General features: G+C 39.4%; 1 protein-coding gene across 2 annotated transcripts in view; it reads left to right on the top strand.

The window, feature by feature from the left end:
* Nucleotides 1–4362: 4362 nt before the first annotated feature.
* The window catches only part of COMMD10 (COMM domain containing 10), a 160635-nt gene continuing 146793 nt past the window's right edge, over nucleotides 4363–18204 (top strand). The window contains exons 1-4 of one of the 2 annotated variants that reach the window (XM_082836771.1): nucleotides 4363–4432; nucleotides 5866–5956; nucleotides 14697–14807; nucleotides 17059–17214. In XM_082836771.1, coding sequence (XP_082692897.1) covers nucleotides 4392–4432; nucleotides 5866–5956; nucleotides 14697–14807; nucleotides 17059–17214 — 399 coding nt within the window. In that variant the 5' untranslated portion in view covers nucleotides 4363–4391. Of the gene's footprint in view, nucleotides 4433–4666; nucleotides 4776–5865; nucleotides 5957–14696; nucleotides 14808–17058; nucleotides 17215–18204 lie in introns of those variants that run through there. The other variant, XM_082836772.1, reaches the window with a different exon arrangement.

Here is an 18204-nt window from a genome sequence, read left to right as displayed (position 1 = left end):
GACTGATGCTGGTGTGGAGACCGGGAGGTGGAGGGAAGGAGGAAAACTGGGCCAATGGCTTCTGCAAGTGAGTGTGACAAAGCAGCTGAATGTGACTTTTGTATTTGCCAGTCATCTGGGTATAGGCCATGAGTGGCAGGCAGTTCTAGGCCTCTGCCCTGATGTGACTCTAAACTACCTTTGATAGCTCACCTGGGAAACTCAAGGTGAGTTGTAGGACTGTAGACTTTCATAGTGTTAGGGTCCTGGGCCAGACACTTAGCTAACCCATTGCCAGAATAATCTGGGTATGTTATAAAATCCTTTACACCCGGCCCCCCCAACCCCCCAATTTGACAGTATATATCAAGAGCTTACTTAAAAGGTCATTTCAGCTGGACTAGGTTCCTGGGGCTCAGATACCATTCTGATGGCTGAGTGGGTGTTACCTTTCCTCCAAAGATAATCATTTACATTTGTGGCTGGAATGTTGAGGAATGGATTTGGGCTGGGTTCCTTGATGTACCCAGGGTTTTCTTAAGCGTTGGAGGAGACTTCTGGAAAAAATATTCCCAGACTTTTGCTCTACTTCATTGAGTGTTAAAGATATAAATCATGCCTAGTAGGGAGAAGGCGGGTGCAGACTGAGGCCACATTGCTGGATACTGCCATGGGGCCCTTGGGAAGGAACCCATCAAAAAGGAGGGGCTCCAGGGACTTTCCTGGCGTCCAGTGGGTAAGACTCTGCCTTCCAATGCAGGGGGTGCGTGTTCGATCCCTGGTTGGGGAGGTAAGATCCCACATACCTCGCGGCCAAAAAACCAAAACATAAAACAGAAACAATATTGTAAGGAATTCAATAAAGACTTTAAAAGTGGTCCATATCAAAAAAAAAAACTTAAAAAAAAAACACAAAAAGGAGGTGCTCCAAATGGGACAAAGTTCACACCTAGCTCTAAAGACAGAGGGGAGGGTGGTCACCAACCTCACTCCAACCTGTGTTCTGACAGACTTTGGTAGAACAACTAGACACACGTGAATTGAAAAAGCTCCATCAGTTAAGAGCTGAAGCAATCAGGGCCCAAGCAATTCTTGTGTTGAAATTCCACTTGAGGAGTAAAACTGTCTTCAGGCTATGTACCTCCCCAGATATGCTCACCCCACTGCATCCCAGGCTTCAGCCCGTTGCTTGACTTTCCCAGTAAAGTGAGCCCTGGGAATGCTGAATTATTCCCGTGGTCTTAAATCTCCTGTCACTTGCTGCCAGCCTTGGTGGGGCAGGGATTGGGGAGGAGACATCTGAGGTGGGTGTTGGCAGGGATTGAGCCGAGGGCTCTTTTTAACAGCTCCAGACTCAGTTCCTACTCTACCCGACTCATGGAAGCTCTGGATTTTCCAGTGGCTGCCTAGAGGTGCCAGGTGACATACACCAGGAGTTCAGGGGAGGTGTGAACCATAGGACAAATTTGGACCAAAAAAAGACAGCAGATTGGAAAGAGTTTACAGACAAAAATTTCCCCCCTATTGCTATCTCTTTGCTGTTGCAAGATACAGCAACTTGAAATAGTCTCTCTGAGAAATAAGCTGGGTTTTGAAGCTGTAACAATTGGGATAACATGCCACCTTTTATTTGCTTTCCTCCTCCCTTCATTCCTCCTTTCCTTCCCTTTGCCCTCACTCCTACTTCCCTACAATTACAGCCCCCAATGAAACACCAGCATGCAACTCAGGTTGTTTTCTAGAGAACCCAGGCTAACACAGAATATAAAAAAAGGTGAATTTGGCAGAAGTTTGCAATAAAGGCAAGGGTATGGAAGAAATTTCAGCGCACTGAGCATGTGTAGTAGCCCTAATAGATCAGGGGCAACAGATCTGGGCTCCGGATCTATCATAAAGATGGGTTGACAAGTTGGGGGGTAGGAGTAAAGTGTGGTTATGGAATTATGCCTCCAGGAGGTACATTTCCTGCCCTCCAGCAGGTGGCAACAGGAAGACAACTACGATGACTTGTAGCTTTGGATAGGTATACTCCAGAGACTACAGAAATATTTGGGATAATAGTCTCATTTAGGGGTTGAAATTATTCACTGCATCAAGCCTTTATAGGAAAAAGTAGTAATAAGAAGTGATCACCCCGGGGCTTCCCTGGTGGTGCAGTGGTTGAAAATCCGTCTGCCAATGCAGGGGACACGGGTTCGAGCCCAGGTCCGGGAAGATCCCACATGCCGTGGAGCAACGAAGACTGTGCACCACAACTACTGAGCCTGTGCTCTAGAGCCTGTGAGCCACAGCTATTGAGCCCGCGTGCCTAGAGCCCGTGCTCCACAATGAAAGAAGCCACCGCAATGAGAAGCCCGTGCACCGCAACGAATAGTAGCCCCGGCTTGCCGCAACTAGAGAAAGCCAGTGCGCAGCAACGAAGACCGCAACACAGCCAAAAATAAATAAACAAATTTATATATTAAAAAAAAGTGATCACCCTGTCAGTGAAAATGAAGAGAAATATAGTGAGAGGCCCTCTGTGTCCACTGGACACAGTTTTGCTAAAATCTTGGAAGTCTGTGCTTATAAAGATAAGGGAAGGTAGAGTGATTCTTGCACATACACATCAGGCTGTTTAATTCTCACCACAGCCCAGGGGAGCAGACATTATTCTCACCTCCATTTTGCAGATCAGTAAGAGGAAACTTGGTGAGGTAGAGTGCTTTGTTCCAGGTTACACAGATTCAGGGCTCAAACCACCCTGAGGTTCTTTGGCTCAAAATCCCAGCTATAGTTTTGAAGGGAACTGAAGAGGAGGTAAACTTCACCTCCTCCTCCTAGAGATTCAAAATAGTTTTACCTGCTTAGTGGCTCTACTTCAGGCAATGAATCAAGACAAAAGGGAAATGATTCAAAAGTTGAGCGAACTGGGGCTCTATTAATGTGCCAGGTAAGGTAATCTGTGTTTGTATCGGACACCTATAATTTATGTAGATCCACACACATTTTTTTCAGATGCTGCACAAATTGGGAAATGTGTGTTGTCGAACCATATGTATTTGTATGTGTTCAATACACTGTATAATTGACTCAATTATCCATGTGGGGATTATTCACTTTTAATTTGCAATCTGGCTTCTTTCAGTTAGGATGTTTCAGAGCTGCTCTAGGAATGCCAACTAATGTAAATAATAATTTAAGTAAAACAATTGGGTACGAAAATTAAATCCAATCTTTTCTCAGCTCCTGAAGATTCTACAGCTGAAATGTAACTCTAATTCATCCACTATCTTTTCATTCTCCAATGCCATTTTACTACCAAGGATTTTATTGCTTTCCATAGATTATTGCAATAGCTCCCTATCTGGCTTTCCTGCTTACCTCTTTCCATCCAATAATCATTCTGCTTACAGTAATCTTCAACAAACAAACAAACACAGTTCTCACAAAAATTTCTTTGCTTGAAAACATTTAATGGCTCCCCATTTCTCACCAGACTAAATGTACAAGCCACAACCTATCATTCAAGGCTTCTTCATGCCACCTGTCCCAGGAAGTTTTTCTGATCCAACCTCGGATGCCTTATCACTGTTCCCAGCTCTGAATCCCCTTAATGCACTACATGTTTTTCTCTAAGTGAGACTAAGGTATTCCTGAACCCGCGTTGTCTCTCTATTCTCCTGAGATGTCCTTAATCGCAGTTTCTGCGGCGATTCATCTCCTCTACTCCACAGTACCTAGCTCAGTGCCCGACCACAAAGAAAGGCACAACGAACATTTGCCCATTTACCTGCTGGCAAACCTCAAGAGCAGGAATTTTGGTCTTTTGTATCCCAAGTGTCTAGCACAGTGCCTGGCACACAGTAGGTGCTCAAAGAACACTACTGAACGAATAAGAGTACAAAGAGCCCAGGCTCCGCGTGGGGGCACTGCAGAGCTCCAGGGATGTAGATACGGGAAGGGCTGGTGGCGCAGGGCACAGGGTGGAGCTGGCCCTGGGCTCCTTCGGGGAGCGCGTTCCACCGCCTGCCCATTTGCAGCGCAGGCCAGACACCGCGGACACTGCTTAAACTTTTTCTTCCAAAAAAAAGTATGTGTATATGTACGTACGCGTAAATGTATATGTTTATACACACACACTACCTACATAATACATAAAAATAGCCACACCATATCCAGGTATGCGTATATATATAAAATAGGCAAATATGAACATATAAATAAATTAATATATGTACAGCCTTAACTCGGAACGGCGGGAGAGGCGGGGAGGACGACGGGGACGCCCCTTCGCCCCTCCAGGATCGCAGGACCGGAGCGGCGCGGCCCCTGCGTGGCTTGAGCCTTCCGGCTTGCCGTCCGCCGCTGCCGCCGCCATTGGTTGGACTCGAGGCAGCTGATCCTGGCGGCGGGGCCAGGGAGCTTCGAGGATGGCGGCGTCCGCGGCGCTCATTCTGCGGGAGAGCCCCAGGTAGCCCCGGCTGAGCACGGGGGCAGCGCGGACAGGGCAGGCGTAAGGATGCTGCTGCTGTCTGTCGCCGAGGCGCGGGTGGGGGGCCGGGGCGGAGGGGCAGGTGCGGGGCCGCGCGTGTCCGGAGGGGCGGGCGCGGGGCTGGCGGAGTCGCAGTGCGGGCCCGCGGGATTGCGCGAGACTGCGGGTGCCTCCACCTGCATGGTAGTTCACCTGCGTGGACTTACAGTGGGCCTGGGCAGCTGAGGTCAGTACGACAGTGTGTGGTCAGTGTCACCGTTTCCCGAGGCTGTATCGCAGGTACCCAAGCCAGCCTGGAGTAACACTGAAATCACGTGGAAAGGTATTCCGTTTCCGTTTTCAGTTGTCTTTCAGACCTGATTATGAGAAAGTCTCCCATTGGTCCCGGATGGTTTTTAATACTTAACACGCGTTAATATACCTTTTCAATCAAGATAGACTAGGCCTCAGGCCAGGAGTTTTGGCTTGTAACAGTATCTAGCCAGAATTGAGTAACATTGCTTTTGTTTTCATTTGATTTCTTTTGAGTTCATTTGTTTATTTAGTTCATTTCTATTTGTGGTAGGTAAGAAAGGTCGGCTGTCTATGGTGGTGAGGTAGTTATGTTTTAAAATAAAATTATTTAAGTAAAAGTGACTCCATTTAATGAAAAATAATAGTGCAGGTGGTGTGTGGATGCAGAAAAGTGCGGAAGTATACAGGCAAATAATTGAGGCTGGAGAATAACTTTGTGTCTAGATTGGACAGGAGTCTTTTTGAAGAAGAGAGTTGTCATTTTGAAGTTTTTCCTTTTTTGATTACTTGAGTTCTGACAGCCAGTCCCTTTTCTCACACCAGTGTCCTGGGTAACACATCACATCAGTAAACCATATTCAACGTGGTGCAGTAGAATTGTTCTTATCACATAATTTAAGTTGATTATTACAATTGAAACAGGGTTTTAAAACAGCTGTGTACTTAGTGACCCCAAATGATATTGTATGTAGTTTTTTTTTTTATTCCATTACCTGCCGTGCAGCAGTCTTTTCTTTCTATTTTTGGTGTAATTGCCAATTCCCTCCTCCCACTCTTCTCAAAGTTCTGTTTTGAGTTAAGTGGATACATAAACTTTCACTCCTAAATTAATACCATTCCCCACAGAGTGCAAGCTTCTCCTAGTCGTTTGCCTTGCCCAGAAGAAAGAGAAAATTTGCCAGATAGACCTTTTCAACAGATATACTTTTGGGTGTATCTTTTGGAAACATCCTGCCTTTGCTGGCCATCATCTGTTTTTCTTTATTTTACTCAGACTTACCTTGTAGCAAGCAGAGTTGTCGAAATGAAAACTTACAGACAGCTGTACTTACAGTAAGTAACTACAGTACCACTTGGGGAAAACTCATTTTAAAACTTTGTTTTATGAATTTATTTAGCATGAAAAAAGCAGTGTCGCTGATAAATGAAATAGATATAGGAAGATTTCCACGATTGCTCACCCGAATTCTTCAAAAACTTCACCTGAAGGTTTGTATATTTGCACTTCTATAGATTATAATATATTCTTGTGATTCTACTGCAACTCTAGGTTTCTACTTGAAGTACCTTTTGCGAGGTATTGTTCTCCAGCAGGTCCTCAGGAACACCGGGTCTCTAGAAAATTTGATAATATCCCACGGTCAAAAGTTTGGGAACTTCTGTCTTCATTCAAATTAATTTTTTAAAATCATGGAACTTTTCAGAGTATATTTTATGGTAGTGTTAATAGTAAATATTTAAGCGTCAATGTTGTGTGCGAAATTTTCCAAATGTGTTTGACCAGGGAACTGTTTTATCATGGTATTTATTTTGGGACCAAGGCTCTGTGGAACACACTTTGGGACAATTCTGATATCATGATTTCATTCTTTATCTTAAAAATAACTCTGTAGTTTTGCTATCAACCAGTATGTAATTTTTCATTTAATCTTTCTCTTCCACTTTTATTTTAAGAGTGTGGTTATCTTGGATATATTGATGCTTAGTAATTCATTACTTGGTTAACTTGCTAACATTACTTAGTTAACTTTTTTACCAGGTTAGTAAAATTTAATTCCATTCAACATGTGTTTAAGGAGTGCCTATTAACTGCTCTGCCTGGTGCAAAGGATCACCATTAAATGAGAACCCAGACTCTTACCTCTTCTTTTTCCTGGCCAGAGACCAGTCCCAAAGCCCTGCCCTTTCTCCCTCTGAAGTATCTCTCAAATCCAAGTTCTCTTCGTAATCTGAGTTCAGAGCCTTATTATTTCTCCCTTGGACTACAACAGTTACCTTCAAACTGGTACCGCTGTCTATAGTCTTCTACCTTCTTATCACTTCTTCATGGCGCTGTTCCATTTATTTTTCCTAAAAAAAAAAAAAAAGTTGATCATGTCTTTACAGTGTTCAAAGCCATCAATGACTTTCCATTGCTCATGGGAAAAAGTTCATATTCCTTAACATTGTATTATAATAGCATTACAATATAGGTACAGTCTGTGTTTTCCCCACTTTGCAAGTGTTTCAGCTACCCTGGATGCTCTTTACTGGAACGTACTGTGAACTTTTTCGACTTGGTGTCTGTGTAATATGCTCTTTCCCTTACCTGAAATATCTTCCCTTCTTTAGTGAATAAACTATTCATCTTTCAAGGATTTGACAGTCCTACTCTCAGCAGCTCATCTTCTCTTCTTTGCTTCTGAAACACTTGGTTCGTCCTCACCTCACTTTAGTACTACATCATAAGTATTTGTTTCATGATTACAGGGTCTTTCTCTGACCTTGAATACTTTAAGTATCATGTCTTACTCATCTTTATATTTCCCACACTTGATACATTGATAGTTATGCAGTTGGCCCTCAGTAGCTATACTTGGAGTTCATTCTTTTCCTTGCCATGGGAAACACAAAATGAATATAGGTTCTCTGAATTCCTGCCTATAAGGAGTTTGTGATGTAGAAGGAGAAGCAGGAGGAACAACCACAGTAACAATAGCAGCTACATTCTGTGGTGTTTGCTATTCACAGTTCCATTACCCCCTCTGTGACCGGTGCTGTTCTAATGGCTTTGTGGTATTAACTCATCTGATCCTCACAGCACCCTTAGGAAGTAAGAACTGTTGTCATCCTTATTTTATCCATGAAGAAACTGAGATAGAGACCAGTTAAGTAATTTGCCCAAGGTCACACAGCTAGCTAGTAAGGCAGTCTGGCTCCAGAATCCATCCCTCTGACCCATTACAGTAAAGCTCAGGAAAGAGTGTGAAACGGTATATAAATCAGTCCCAAAGGGAATGATGCAGGCAGTTGATACAGAGTTTCGATTGTCTGAGTTGGCGGCTGCCTTCTTTTTTATTTTATTTATTTTATTGTATTTTTCAGTTGAAGTATAGTTGATTTACAGTGTTGTGGGTGGCTGCCTTCTTAAACACATACAAAGTGGTACGGGACACAAAACACTTATATACATCTTTTGTTCTTCGTACTGAGGGAGGATGGAACATCTGCAGGAAACTCGTGACCCTCTGGAGTTTGTCTTTGACCCTCTGGAGTTGAGAAAACATTAATATCTATCATAGAGCAACTGAATGGCCAAAGCATTCCACACAGGTGTTTGAATGCTGTGCCTTCAGAGGTGGGGCGTGGAGGTGAGAAGGTGTGGTTGTTGAGAGCTGAAGCAGCTGAGGACAGAAACATCTGTATTTGATTACTTGCCTGCAGAAAGTCAGGAGAGAAAGTCAGGAAAGGGGCAACCCATCCCCACTCCCCCAACCCGCCCGGACAGTTTTAGGGAGTGTTCTTCCAGAGGGACTCCGGTTGTGATAAGGGCTCTTACCAAAGAGTTGGCAGTGACATCTCAGATCTGCCAGCTTTCTTTTATGTACTCTTGGTCTGTCAGGTTGGCCTTTGCCTTGGGACAAGCAGAGTCCTGAGAGCGGTGAAACCGCATGCAGGTAAGTTGGGAAGAGTTTTAGGGATTTGGTTGCTATTCTTAATGTTATCAGCTTGACACTTTGATTTTACCAAGTTTGATCTTGGTAAAATGGGATTGTGGGCAGAGGGTATCTGTTTTTGTCCAGACTGGTTCCTTGAAATCTCTAGTAGAAATAAACATGGGGAAAATAAGCTTAGGTATAGAATATGGGCACGCCTAAGTATGGGTCTGAGCATCTATTCCTGAGCAATCGTGCCATATAGGAATACTTGGGAATTTTGGGTGGTTTGTTACCAATGTGTGAAGGGTGCTGGTGGCCTTTAATGCCCAGGAACTTTGTTTTTTTTAACTTTTTATATTATATTGGAGTATAGTTGGTTAACAACATTGTGTTAGTTTCATATGTACAGCAGAGTGATTCAGTTATACATATATACGGATCTATTGTTTTTCAAGTTCTTTTCCCGTTTAGGTTGTTACATAATATTGAGCAGAGTTCCCTGTGCTGTACAGTAGGCCCTTGTTGGTTATCCATTTTAAGTATAGGAGTGTGTACGTGTCAGTCCCAATCTCCCTAACTATCCCTTCCCCTCTGGTAACCATAAGTTCGTTTTCTAAGTCTGTGAGTCTGTTTCTGTTTTGTAAATAAGTTCATTTATATCTTTTTTTAGATTCTGCATATAAGCGATACCATTTGATACTTGTCTTTTTCTGTCTGACTTACTTTACTCAGTTTTACAATCTCTAGATCCATCCATGTTGCTGCAAATGGCATTATTTCATTCTTTTTAATGGCTGAGTAATATTCCATTGTATATGTGTACCTTTAAATGTCTTGCAGTGAGTAGGACAGTCCTGTACAAAGAATTGTCTCATCCTGCATGCTAATAGAGTCTGCCTTGGGAAACACTGAAGGAGATCAGAGTAACTTCCTTATCTGCGAACTTAAAAACAAACATTTGTGGCCTCTATGTTTTTAAAATAGCTGTCACAACTCATGCAGTTTAAAAAAAACCCTCATATACCTTGCTCCGGAGACTCTTAGGCCCTCCCACAAAGCCTATTGATGTTACTATGTTATATGTCTAGTTCTGCAAGATGAGGTGTCTGGATTTCTGGCCATGGCCCACTAGCAACAGCAAACTGGCTGGTGAAGGTGCTCCTGTGATGGGGCATGTAGGCAGTTGCAAGAATTAACTGCTGAGTATAGATTGAAATGGAAGAATTATGAAAATCAGACACAAGAAATACAAAAGCAAAGAAATCAGGGTTTTTTTGAAGTGAATAATCATCAGTGTACCTTAGCAGTTCTTTAGGAAACTAACTGCAGCACGGAACTTGGATGCTCGTAATTATGATCTGACTTATTGCAAGAATCTAGTGTAATCCAATATACTTCGCTTACAGAAGTCTAGAATGAGTGCCGTACATTTCAGAAAGATTGCTTTTAAAAGTTTAAAATAAAAGTTCTTTTATTTGTTAGATTGACTTGCGGGTACCACCATATTTCCTCATTATGACAGATAGAGAAGTCTCATTATATTAATATAAAGGACAGTCACAGATGTAAACCCCAGCATACAGAAATGCCTCAGGATTTTGTTGTTGTTGTTGTTACAGTGTATGGAGGGTGTTGCTGGCATTTAATGCCCTGGGACTTTAAATGTCCTAACGATGTGCAGCACGGTCCTGTTCAAAGAAGAATTGGCCTCACCTGTGTGGACAAAAAAAGAAAAGAGTAGCTTATCTCTGAAAATGCATTTATTTTGTACTTAATATAAGCTGGAGGGCTTCTTACAACTTAGTTTATTAGGTTAAAATGATATATACATACATTTTAAATTATGGCATATGCAGACTACTAGGACCATGTGTTCTTCCATTGTGGTGTTGGTGTGTGTGTGTGCCTGTGTATGTGAGTCAGAGCTTGGATTCTGGACCACAGGCCTCTCTTGTCTCTAAAGCCGTGCTCTGAGTTTTTATAACCTAATTGCCTTCATAATTATTTAGATAGTATACTGTCTTCATAGAATAGAAGATCCGTATAACTTTCTGAGGAATGTGACCTGATTTCAACTATATGTGGAATTAAGATGAGTTCACTCATCGTGCATGTTAAGAAAATAAATTCTTCAAAAAAAGAAAAGGTTGGAAGAATGGATTTTTTGATTTGTTCTTTTTTTGTGCCCTTAAAGTTCAAAATAGAGTGCTTAAGTGAAGTGTTTCAGTTACATTTTAAATTTCACAAATAGTTCATGAGGAAGTTTTTGTTTTAAGACATTTAAACAACATGGACGAACTGAAACGCCCCCCTTGGCTAACTCTTGCCCCTTCCTCCATCTTGATTCTCTCCTGTGTGAGTTATCTATTGCTGAATTGCAAATTTCCCCCAAATTTGGCAGATTAAACCAACAGTAAGCATTTATCATCTCTCACCCTTCCTGTAAGCAGGAATTTGGCTTGGCTGGGTGGTCCTGGCTTGGGGTTCTCATGAAACTGCTCTCAGGTGTTGGCTGGGGCAGCTGGTACCTGAAGCTTTGACTGGGGTAGAGGATTTCTGTCTAACATGGCTACATGGTGGCACCAGTTAGTTCCTTGTCACATGGGCCTTTGCTCCTGACACGGAAGTTGTCTTCTTCCAGAATGAGTGGTCCAAGAGAGGGAGGTGCTGTCCTTTTCATGACCTAGGCTTGGATATCACATACCTTCCCTTTTACTATGTTCTTCTGGTTAGAAGTAAGTCGGTAAGTCTGGCTTATATTCAGGAGAGACGAAATTAGGCTCCATCTTTTGAACAGAGGAGTGTTAAAAGAATTTGCAGGTATGATAAAACCACCACACCTCCCTAGAAGGAGTCTTTGTTGTCGCTTTGGTTTTCATCTTTCCAGGTCTTTTTTTCAAGTATTAATAAATACAGATGTGCAAACATATGTGCACGCATCTATAAATAGAAATTTTTGGTTTTTATATAAATGCGTTCATAAGTGGCATTATACTGTTTACCTTTTTCACTTATCACTTGTATCAAAGAGCTTTCCATGTCAAGTCATACAGCAGTTATTCTTTTTAAATACTGTTTTTCCTTTCTGCCTGTGTATATATGTCTATGGCACATGCTTTTTAAATATATAGAAAAAATTAACATCCATTTTCCATTTAAAATTTAAGTTTTGGGCTTCCCTGGTGGCACAGTGATTGAGGGTCCGCCTGCCAATGCAGGGGACACGGGTTCGTGCCCCGGTCCCGGAAGATCCCACATGCCGCGGAGCGGCTGGGCCCGTGAGCCATGGCCGCTGAGCCTGCGCGTCCGGAGCCTGTGCTCCGCAACGGGAGAGGCCACAACAGTGAGAGGCCTGCGTACCGCAAAAAAACCCAAAAAATTTGTTTCTTGGACACTTGCTCTCTAATTTTATAAACGTGGGCCTTAAATTTCTCCCACTGAGAGGGTAAAAACGAATATATCTCCTTTACTTTCTCTTCAACACCCAAGTATGTGTGGGTTACTTTTGGTACCTAGGAAGAAGTTAACCTGCTTCTGTCTGGAAGCAAATAGAGTGACTTACATTTAATATTGATCTACCCAGGGTCGTTGCTGGAGCAAGATATTGACTATGGATTTGGAACTTTTTTTCATGGCTGTATTTTATTCTCCATTTGTTGTTCTGCTCACATATTTTAAGCGCCACCTTATTTTAAGGGTGCACGTTTCATGTACCAGTGGATGGGGGGCGATACATGTTCCCTTGTCCCCCTTCACTCCAAACCACCTTATTAATATGATGTCCTTGAAGATCTTGAGAATGTCCGTTTTCTTGCTCTTTTTAAAAATGTCTCGGGACTTCCCTGGCGGTCCAGTGGTTAAGAATCTGCCTTCCAATGCAGGGGAAGTGGGTTCGATCCCTGGTCGGGGAGCTAAGATCCCACGTGCCTCGTGGCCAAAAAACCAAAACATAAAGCAGAAGCAGTATTGTAACAAATTCAATAAAGACTTTAAAAATGGTCCACATCAGAAAAAAAAAATCTTTAAAAAAAAAGTCTCATTTTCTTGTACATATTGAGGACACTGAAGTTTATTTTTCTACGTGCTCAATCACTATTTTTATTTTGTCAAAATATCTCATTTGGTGTATATTTAAAGGAATCAGATTGACAAACTTGGAAGTTAAGTTGTACATATCCATTGAATTTAATGCAACATGTGGTTCATTGATGGTACATGAGTAATACTGTTATTCTCTTCCTCATATTGATAAAGTCTAGTACTGTAGGTCATTATTTCAAGAAGGTGTATGGTAATCACAGAAATTCTGGAACTTTAAAATCAAAACATTGTTCTTGAGGTAAGTGATTGGCATTTTGGCCAAATTGCGTTCATGCTTTTCTCAGTCATAAAACAGGTAGTAGATACTGGGAGTTCTGGTGACTAGCCTCCCCAAACCAAAAATATGCCAGCTTAGAGTTCTAATGCTACTTCACTTGAGCAATTGTAAAGTTGTACCTCATCCTAAGCTGTTAAGGCATGGACTTCTAAAACTTCTCCATGTAGCTGTTGGGAGAGGCAGCAGCAGGGAAAGTTGTTTTTGGTATGTGTGGATAAAGTATTTTTATTTGAAAGCAGTTCTAATAGTGTATATTTTTCATACTTGAAAAACCAGTCTTTAGATCAAGGAGATTATTTTGGAAATGAAAGAAAGGAGAGTAGCCAGAACTTATACTCAGATGGCTAACTTCTTTCTTTCATATATTGCTTATAAAAGTAATGTGTGTAATGTGTTAAGTTTTAGAAAATATTAAAATTATCAAAAAGACTTAATTTCTTGCTTTATATATGCTCTTATAATAATCCATACTTTTGCAAAACTCATTAAAAAGGGAAGTTATTGGAACAATTATTTGTTTTTAATTTGTCTTTCTAACTAGACGATAGTACTCCTGAGGACATAAACTATCTATGTAGCACATAATAAGTACTCAGTAAATATATATATATATATGTGTGTGTGTGTGTATATATATATATTTATATATATATATTTTTATATTTATATATATATATATATATATTTTTTTTTTTTGTACTTCTGCAGTATCAGTTGTGATTTCTCCTCTTCCATTTCTTATTTTATTTGGGTCTTCTCTCTTTTCTTCTTAGTGAGCCTGGCCAGAGGTTTGTCAATTTTGTTTACCCTTTCAAAGAATCAGCCCTTGGTTTTATTGATTTTTTTTCTATTGTTTTTTTCATCTTTATTTTATTTATTTCCTCTCTGACCTTTATTAGCTCCTTCTTCTGAATTTAAGTTTTGTTTTACTTTTTCTAATTCTTTTAGGTGGTGGGTTAGATTGTTTGAGATTTTTTTTGTTTCTTAAAGCCTGTACCACTGTAAATTTCCCTTTAAGAATTGCTTTTGCTGCATCCCATAACCCATTTGACTTTTAATAAAATAATCCTAAGGGTTAAACTAGTTGCCACCTCTCTATCTGATGGGAATCCTGGTGCTAGGTAATGGAGGATGTAGATAAAGGTTCCCAAGGTTAACGGTTTTTATCTGTTTAATGCTTCCATTTATCTGTTTAATGCTCCCTCTTATTAAATGCCTACAGGGGCTTAGGGCTAGGTAAGGTCATATACTGGCAGAGGTTTTGGGGTGAGTTGGGGGGAGGAAAGAGCTACCAAAGGAAAGGAGCCCCCAGGTATTTTCTGCCTTAAAATGCTGTTCTCTTAAATGGAGATTTTGCTTTGGGCTCTTAGAAGAGTTGCTGGGGCCCATTATAATTGGACAGTATTATTACAGAGAAGGTGTCCTCCCCCCCAATGTTTTTTAAATTTTCTTTCTCAATTTTTATTTTATACTGGAATATAGTTGATTATAATGTTGTGAGTAAAGATGGAGATTACTATTAATTATTGTTAACATTTTGGGCTTTTACCTTGTAGTATTGTTTTTTCTAAATGTACATTTAAAAAAAAATTTTTTTTATACAGCAGGTTCTTTTTAGTTATCCATTTTATACATATTAGTGTATATGTTAAATGTCCATCGTTTATGTTATTTACCATTATTTTCCACCTCCTATATACATCATAGAATTGAAAATACTGGGTGTTTTAAATGAAATTTATTTGCCAAGAGCCAGGTAATGAACTGTACTATGATTTTAAGATATTGAAATTTAGAGAGACATCAATTTCTTTCTAGGCTGGATTTACTTTCTTTCAAGTTCTCATTGTCATATGAATAAATGAATCTTCTGTTGAGTATCTGAGTTTTGAATACCTGAGTGTATGCTAATAGATTGCTTTCTGTGTTGTAGGCTGAGAATAGTTTCAGTGAAGAAGAGGAAGAAAAACTTCAAGCTGCATTTTCTCTGGAGAGACAGGATCTTCACCTAGTTCTTGAAACAATATCTTTTATTTTAGAACAGGTATTTTTATTGCCCCAGATTTCCTAACCATGGTTTGTTTACTACATGTTTGCATTGCTGTGATATCTATAACATTTTATCTTATTTTTCTCAAGTATACAGATGGAAGCTGTGAATATGTTTTATCAAAAAATTTTGATGTAGTAAAAAAATTTTGAATGTGTGATATTTTTTCCATGGTATTGCGTTCTACTAAAACAGTCTTAGTGTTGAGCCGCGTGAGTAAAGTATTTGACAATATGAATCAAGACTTCGTTGACTTGAGACAGTTAAAAAAGATTCAAATTTATTGTTACTTGGTATAATAATTTGGAAATAAAATTTGGAAAAATGAACACATTTTATTTAAGAAATTTAATAAATGATTTTGGAGGATCTATTTGACTAGGTTGATAAAACATTTAGAAAAGAAATATCTGTCAAAGGACCTTGTGTCATACTATTTCTTCCTACTGAGCTGTTCTTCTGCATCCCTTCTTTACATCTAAATTCAGTTCATTGTTCAAGTTCATTGTTCTGTTAAAATCACATCTCCTCCCACTGCAGCCTTGACCCCTTATATTTGCAGTCCTCCCCTTATTTGGATTCCTTTTATGCTTGGCTCATCATGGTAGAGCACATTGTTAGTCTTTTCATTATTTCATGTATGTCAGTTGTGTCTCCTTCACTAGGTTTTGAATTTGTATGGGGCCAGGATCACATTTTCTGTGTATCTTATGTAAATGTAGCACATTGCTGGGCTAAAAATAATTTTTTTAACATCTTTATTGGAGTGTAATTGCTTTACAATGTTGGGTTAGTTTCTGCTGTATAACAAAGTGAATCAGCTGTACATATACATACATCCCCATATCCCCTCCCTCTTGCGTCTCCCTCCCACCCTCCCTATCCCACCCCTCTAGGTGGCCACAAAGCACTGAGCTGATCTCCCTGTGCTATGCAGCTGCTTCCCACTAGCTATTTTACACTTGGTAGTGTATATATGTCAATGTTACTCTCTCACTTTGTCCCAGCTTACCGTTCCCCCTCCCCGTGTCCTCAAGTCCATTCTCTATGTCTGCATCTTTATTCCTGTCCTGCCCATAGGTTCATTAGAACCTTTTTTTTTTTTTTTTTTTTAGATTCCATATATATGGGTTAGCATACAGTATTTGTTTTTCTCTTTCTGACTTACTTGACTCTGTATGACAGACTCTAGGTCCATCCACCTCACTACAAATAACTCAATTTTGTTTCTTTTTATGGCTGAGTAATATTCTGTTGTATATATGTGCCACATCTTCTTTATCCATTCATTGGTCAATGGACACTTAGGTTGCTTCCATGTCCTGGCTGTCGTAAATAGTGCTGCAATGAACATTGTGGTACATGACTCTTTTTGAATTATGGTTTTCTCAGGGTATATGCCCAGTAGTGGGATTGCTGGGTCATATGGATCTATTTTTAGTTTTTTAAGGAACCTCCATACTGTTCTCCATAGTGGCTATAAAAATAGATTCTTAATAAATTCCTGTTGTTTGATTAAGTAGAATACTTGTGAAGTAAATGTTTATTTCACAATAAACAATACTGTAGCTTTCTGGGCATTCTAGTGAATAGATACTGTTAGGAGGACAAGCTGCTAGGCACCTACTACATGCAGCCTTATACAGGTTACAGATCATAAAGTTGATTATGGTTCTTATCCTTGGTGAACCTTCAGTAGAAGAAAAGGATAACTGAATAGGGCAGAGCAGCCTGGGGTTTATGAGGAAGTTTTTTCAGAATAGTGTAAAAAACAACAGGTATCACCGTAAAAAAGTTTTCAGTTTTTTATCATATATTACCTAGGAAGTTGGTAGATGAACGTGGTTTTGAGAAAGTGTTTCTTGGAAAAATTTTGATAGTTGGGAAAGAAAACCACTGTGTACTTATTTGAAATAATGAAGTGAAATAAGGAAATGAACTTTTAATTAGGATACCATTTACATAGCCAAAGCAAAGAAGTTTTTCTCTTAAGTGGATTTAGTATTACTTAAACCACAGGCAAAAATGAAGCAGTTTAGCTTGAATAATTTAGGCCATTTAATTCTGAATCTTCCAGCCCTTGGTTGAGTATATTATTATTTGTAAAATAATAAAAAAATTTCTGCAGCAGAAATATGAAATTTTTAAAATTTAAATCATTTAAAATAATGTTGTATTTGATTACAGTTCAAGATCTCTGTATGAACAGTAGGGATATATATAATTTTTTTTTCCTCTTTAATAGGCAGTATATTACAACGTGAAGCCAGCAGCTTTGCAGCAGCAGTTAGAGAACATTCATCTTAGACAAGACAAAGCAGAAGCATTTGCCAGTGCTTGGTCTTCTATGGGTCAAGAAACAATTGAAAAATTCAGGCAGAGGATTCTTGCACCCCACAAGGTATAGTATATACTACTCAAAAGATATTTTTCAATGTGTATGTATGGCATAAATTATTATATCTGAAAAGTTCCACTCTCCTCTTCTATTTTCTGGAAATATTTGTGATTGGTGTTATTTTGCATTTTCACCAGCATTATATTAGCGTTCCAGTAGTTCCAAATCCTTGTGAGCTCTTGGTATTGTCAGTTGTCTGTATTAAAGCTATTCTTTTAGGTTTTGTAATGATATCTTGTGTTTTGAATTTATATTTCCCTAATAACAGATTATGATGATTATCTTTTTATGTAGTTACTTGCCATCCATATGTCTCCTTTTGTGAAGTGCCTGTTCAGATCTTTTGTCTAACTGTATTTCCACACTGTGACAGATAATTATAGTAATATAAATATAAAGGACAATTACAAGTGTAAATCCCAGCATACAGAAATGCATGGGGTTTTGTTTTTGTTCTTGTGTTTTTGGTTGTTACAATTTGTAGAAGGTGTTTGTTTTCTTTCTGTTGAGTTTTGTGAATCTTTTGAGTCCTTTGTCAGATATATGATTTGCAGATATTTTCTCTTAGTCTGTAGCTTTCCTTTTTAGTTTCTAACAGTGTCTTTTGCAAAGTAAAACCTTTAAAATCTGATCAAGTTTGATTTATCATTTTTTTCTTTTATTGATACTTCCTTTGGTTTTGTATCTTAACCTAAGTTTGTTTTTTGTAGTTGTTGTAAATGGTACTGGTTTTAAAATTTTGGTTTCTAGTTGTTTACTGCTAGTATATAGAAACACAGTTGATTTTTATATATTGATATTGTATTCAAGACCTTGGTAAACTCACAAATTAGTTATGGCAGTTTTTTTGGTGGTTTTCCTTGTGATTTTCTTTGTAGAAAGTCAGATTGTCCATGCATATAGAGATAGTTTTATTTCTTCCTTTTCAGTTTGTTCAGCTTTTCTTTTTCCTGCCTTACTGTACTGACTAGGACTTCTAATATGATGTTGAAT

This window comes from Leucopleurus acutus (assembly GCF_964270905.1).
Source record: "Leucopleurus acutus genome assembly, chromosome: 3".
Classification (NCBI taxonomy): domain Eukaryota; kingdom Metazoa; phylum Chordata; class Mammalia; order Artiodactyla; family Delphinidae; genus Leucopleurus; species Leucopleurus acutus.
The sequence above is the reverse complement of the archived record's forward strand: the minus strand, read 5'-3'. Positions and strand labels throughout refer to the sequence as shown.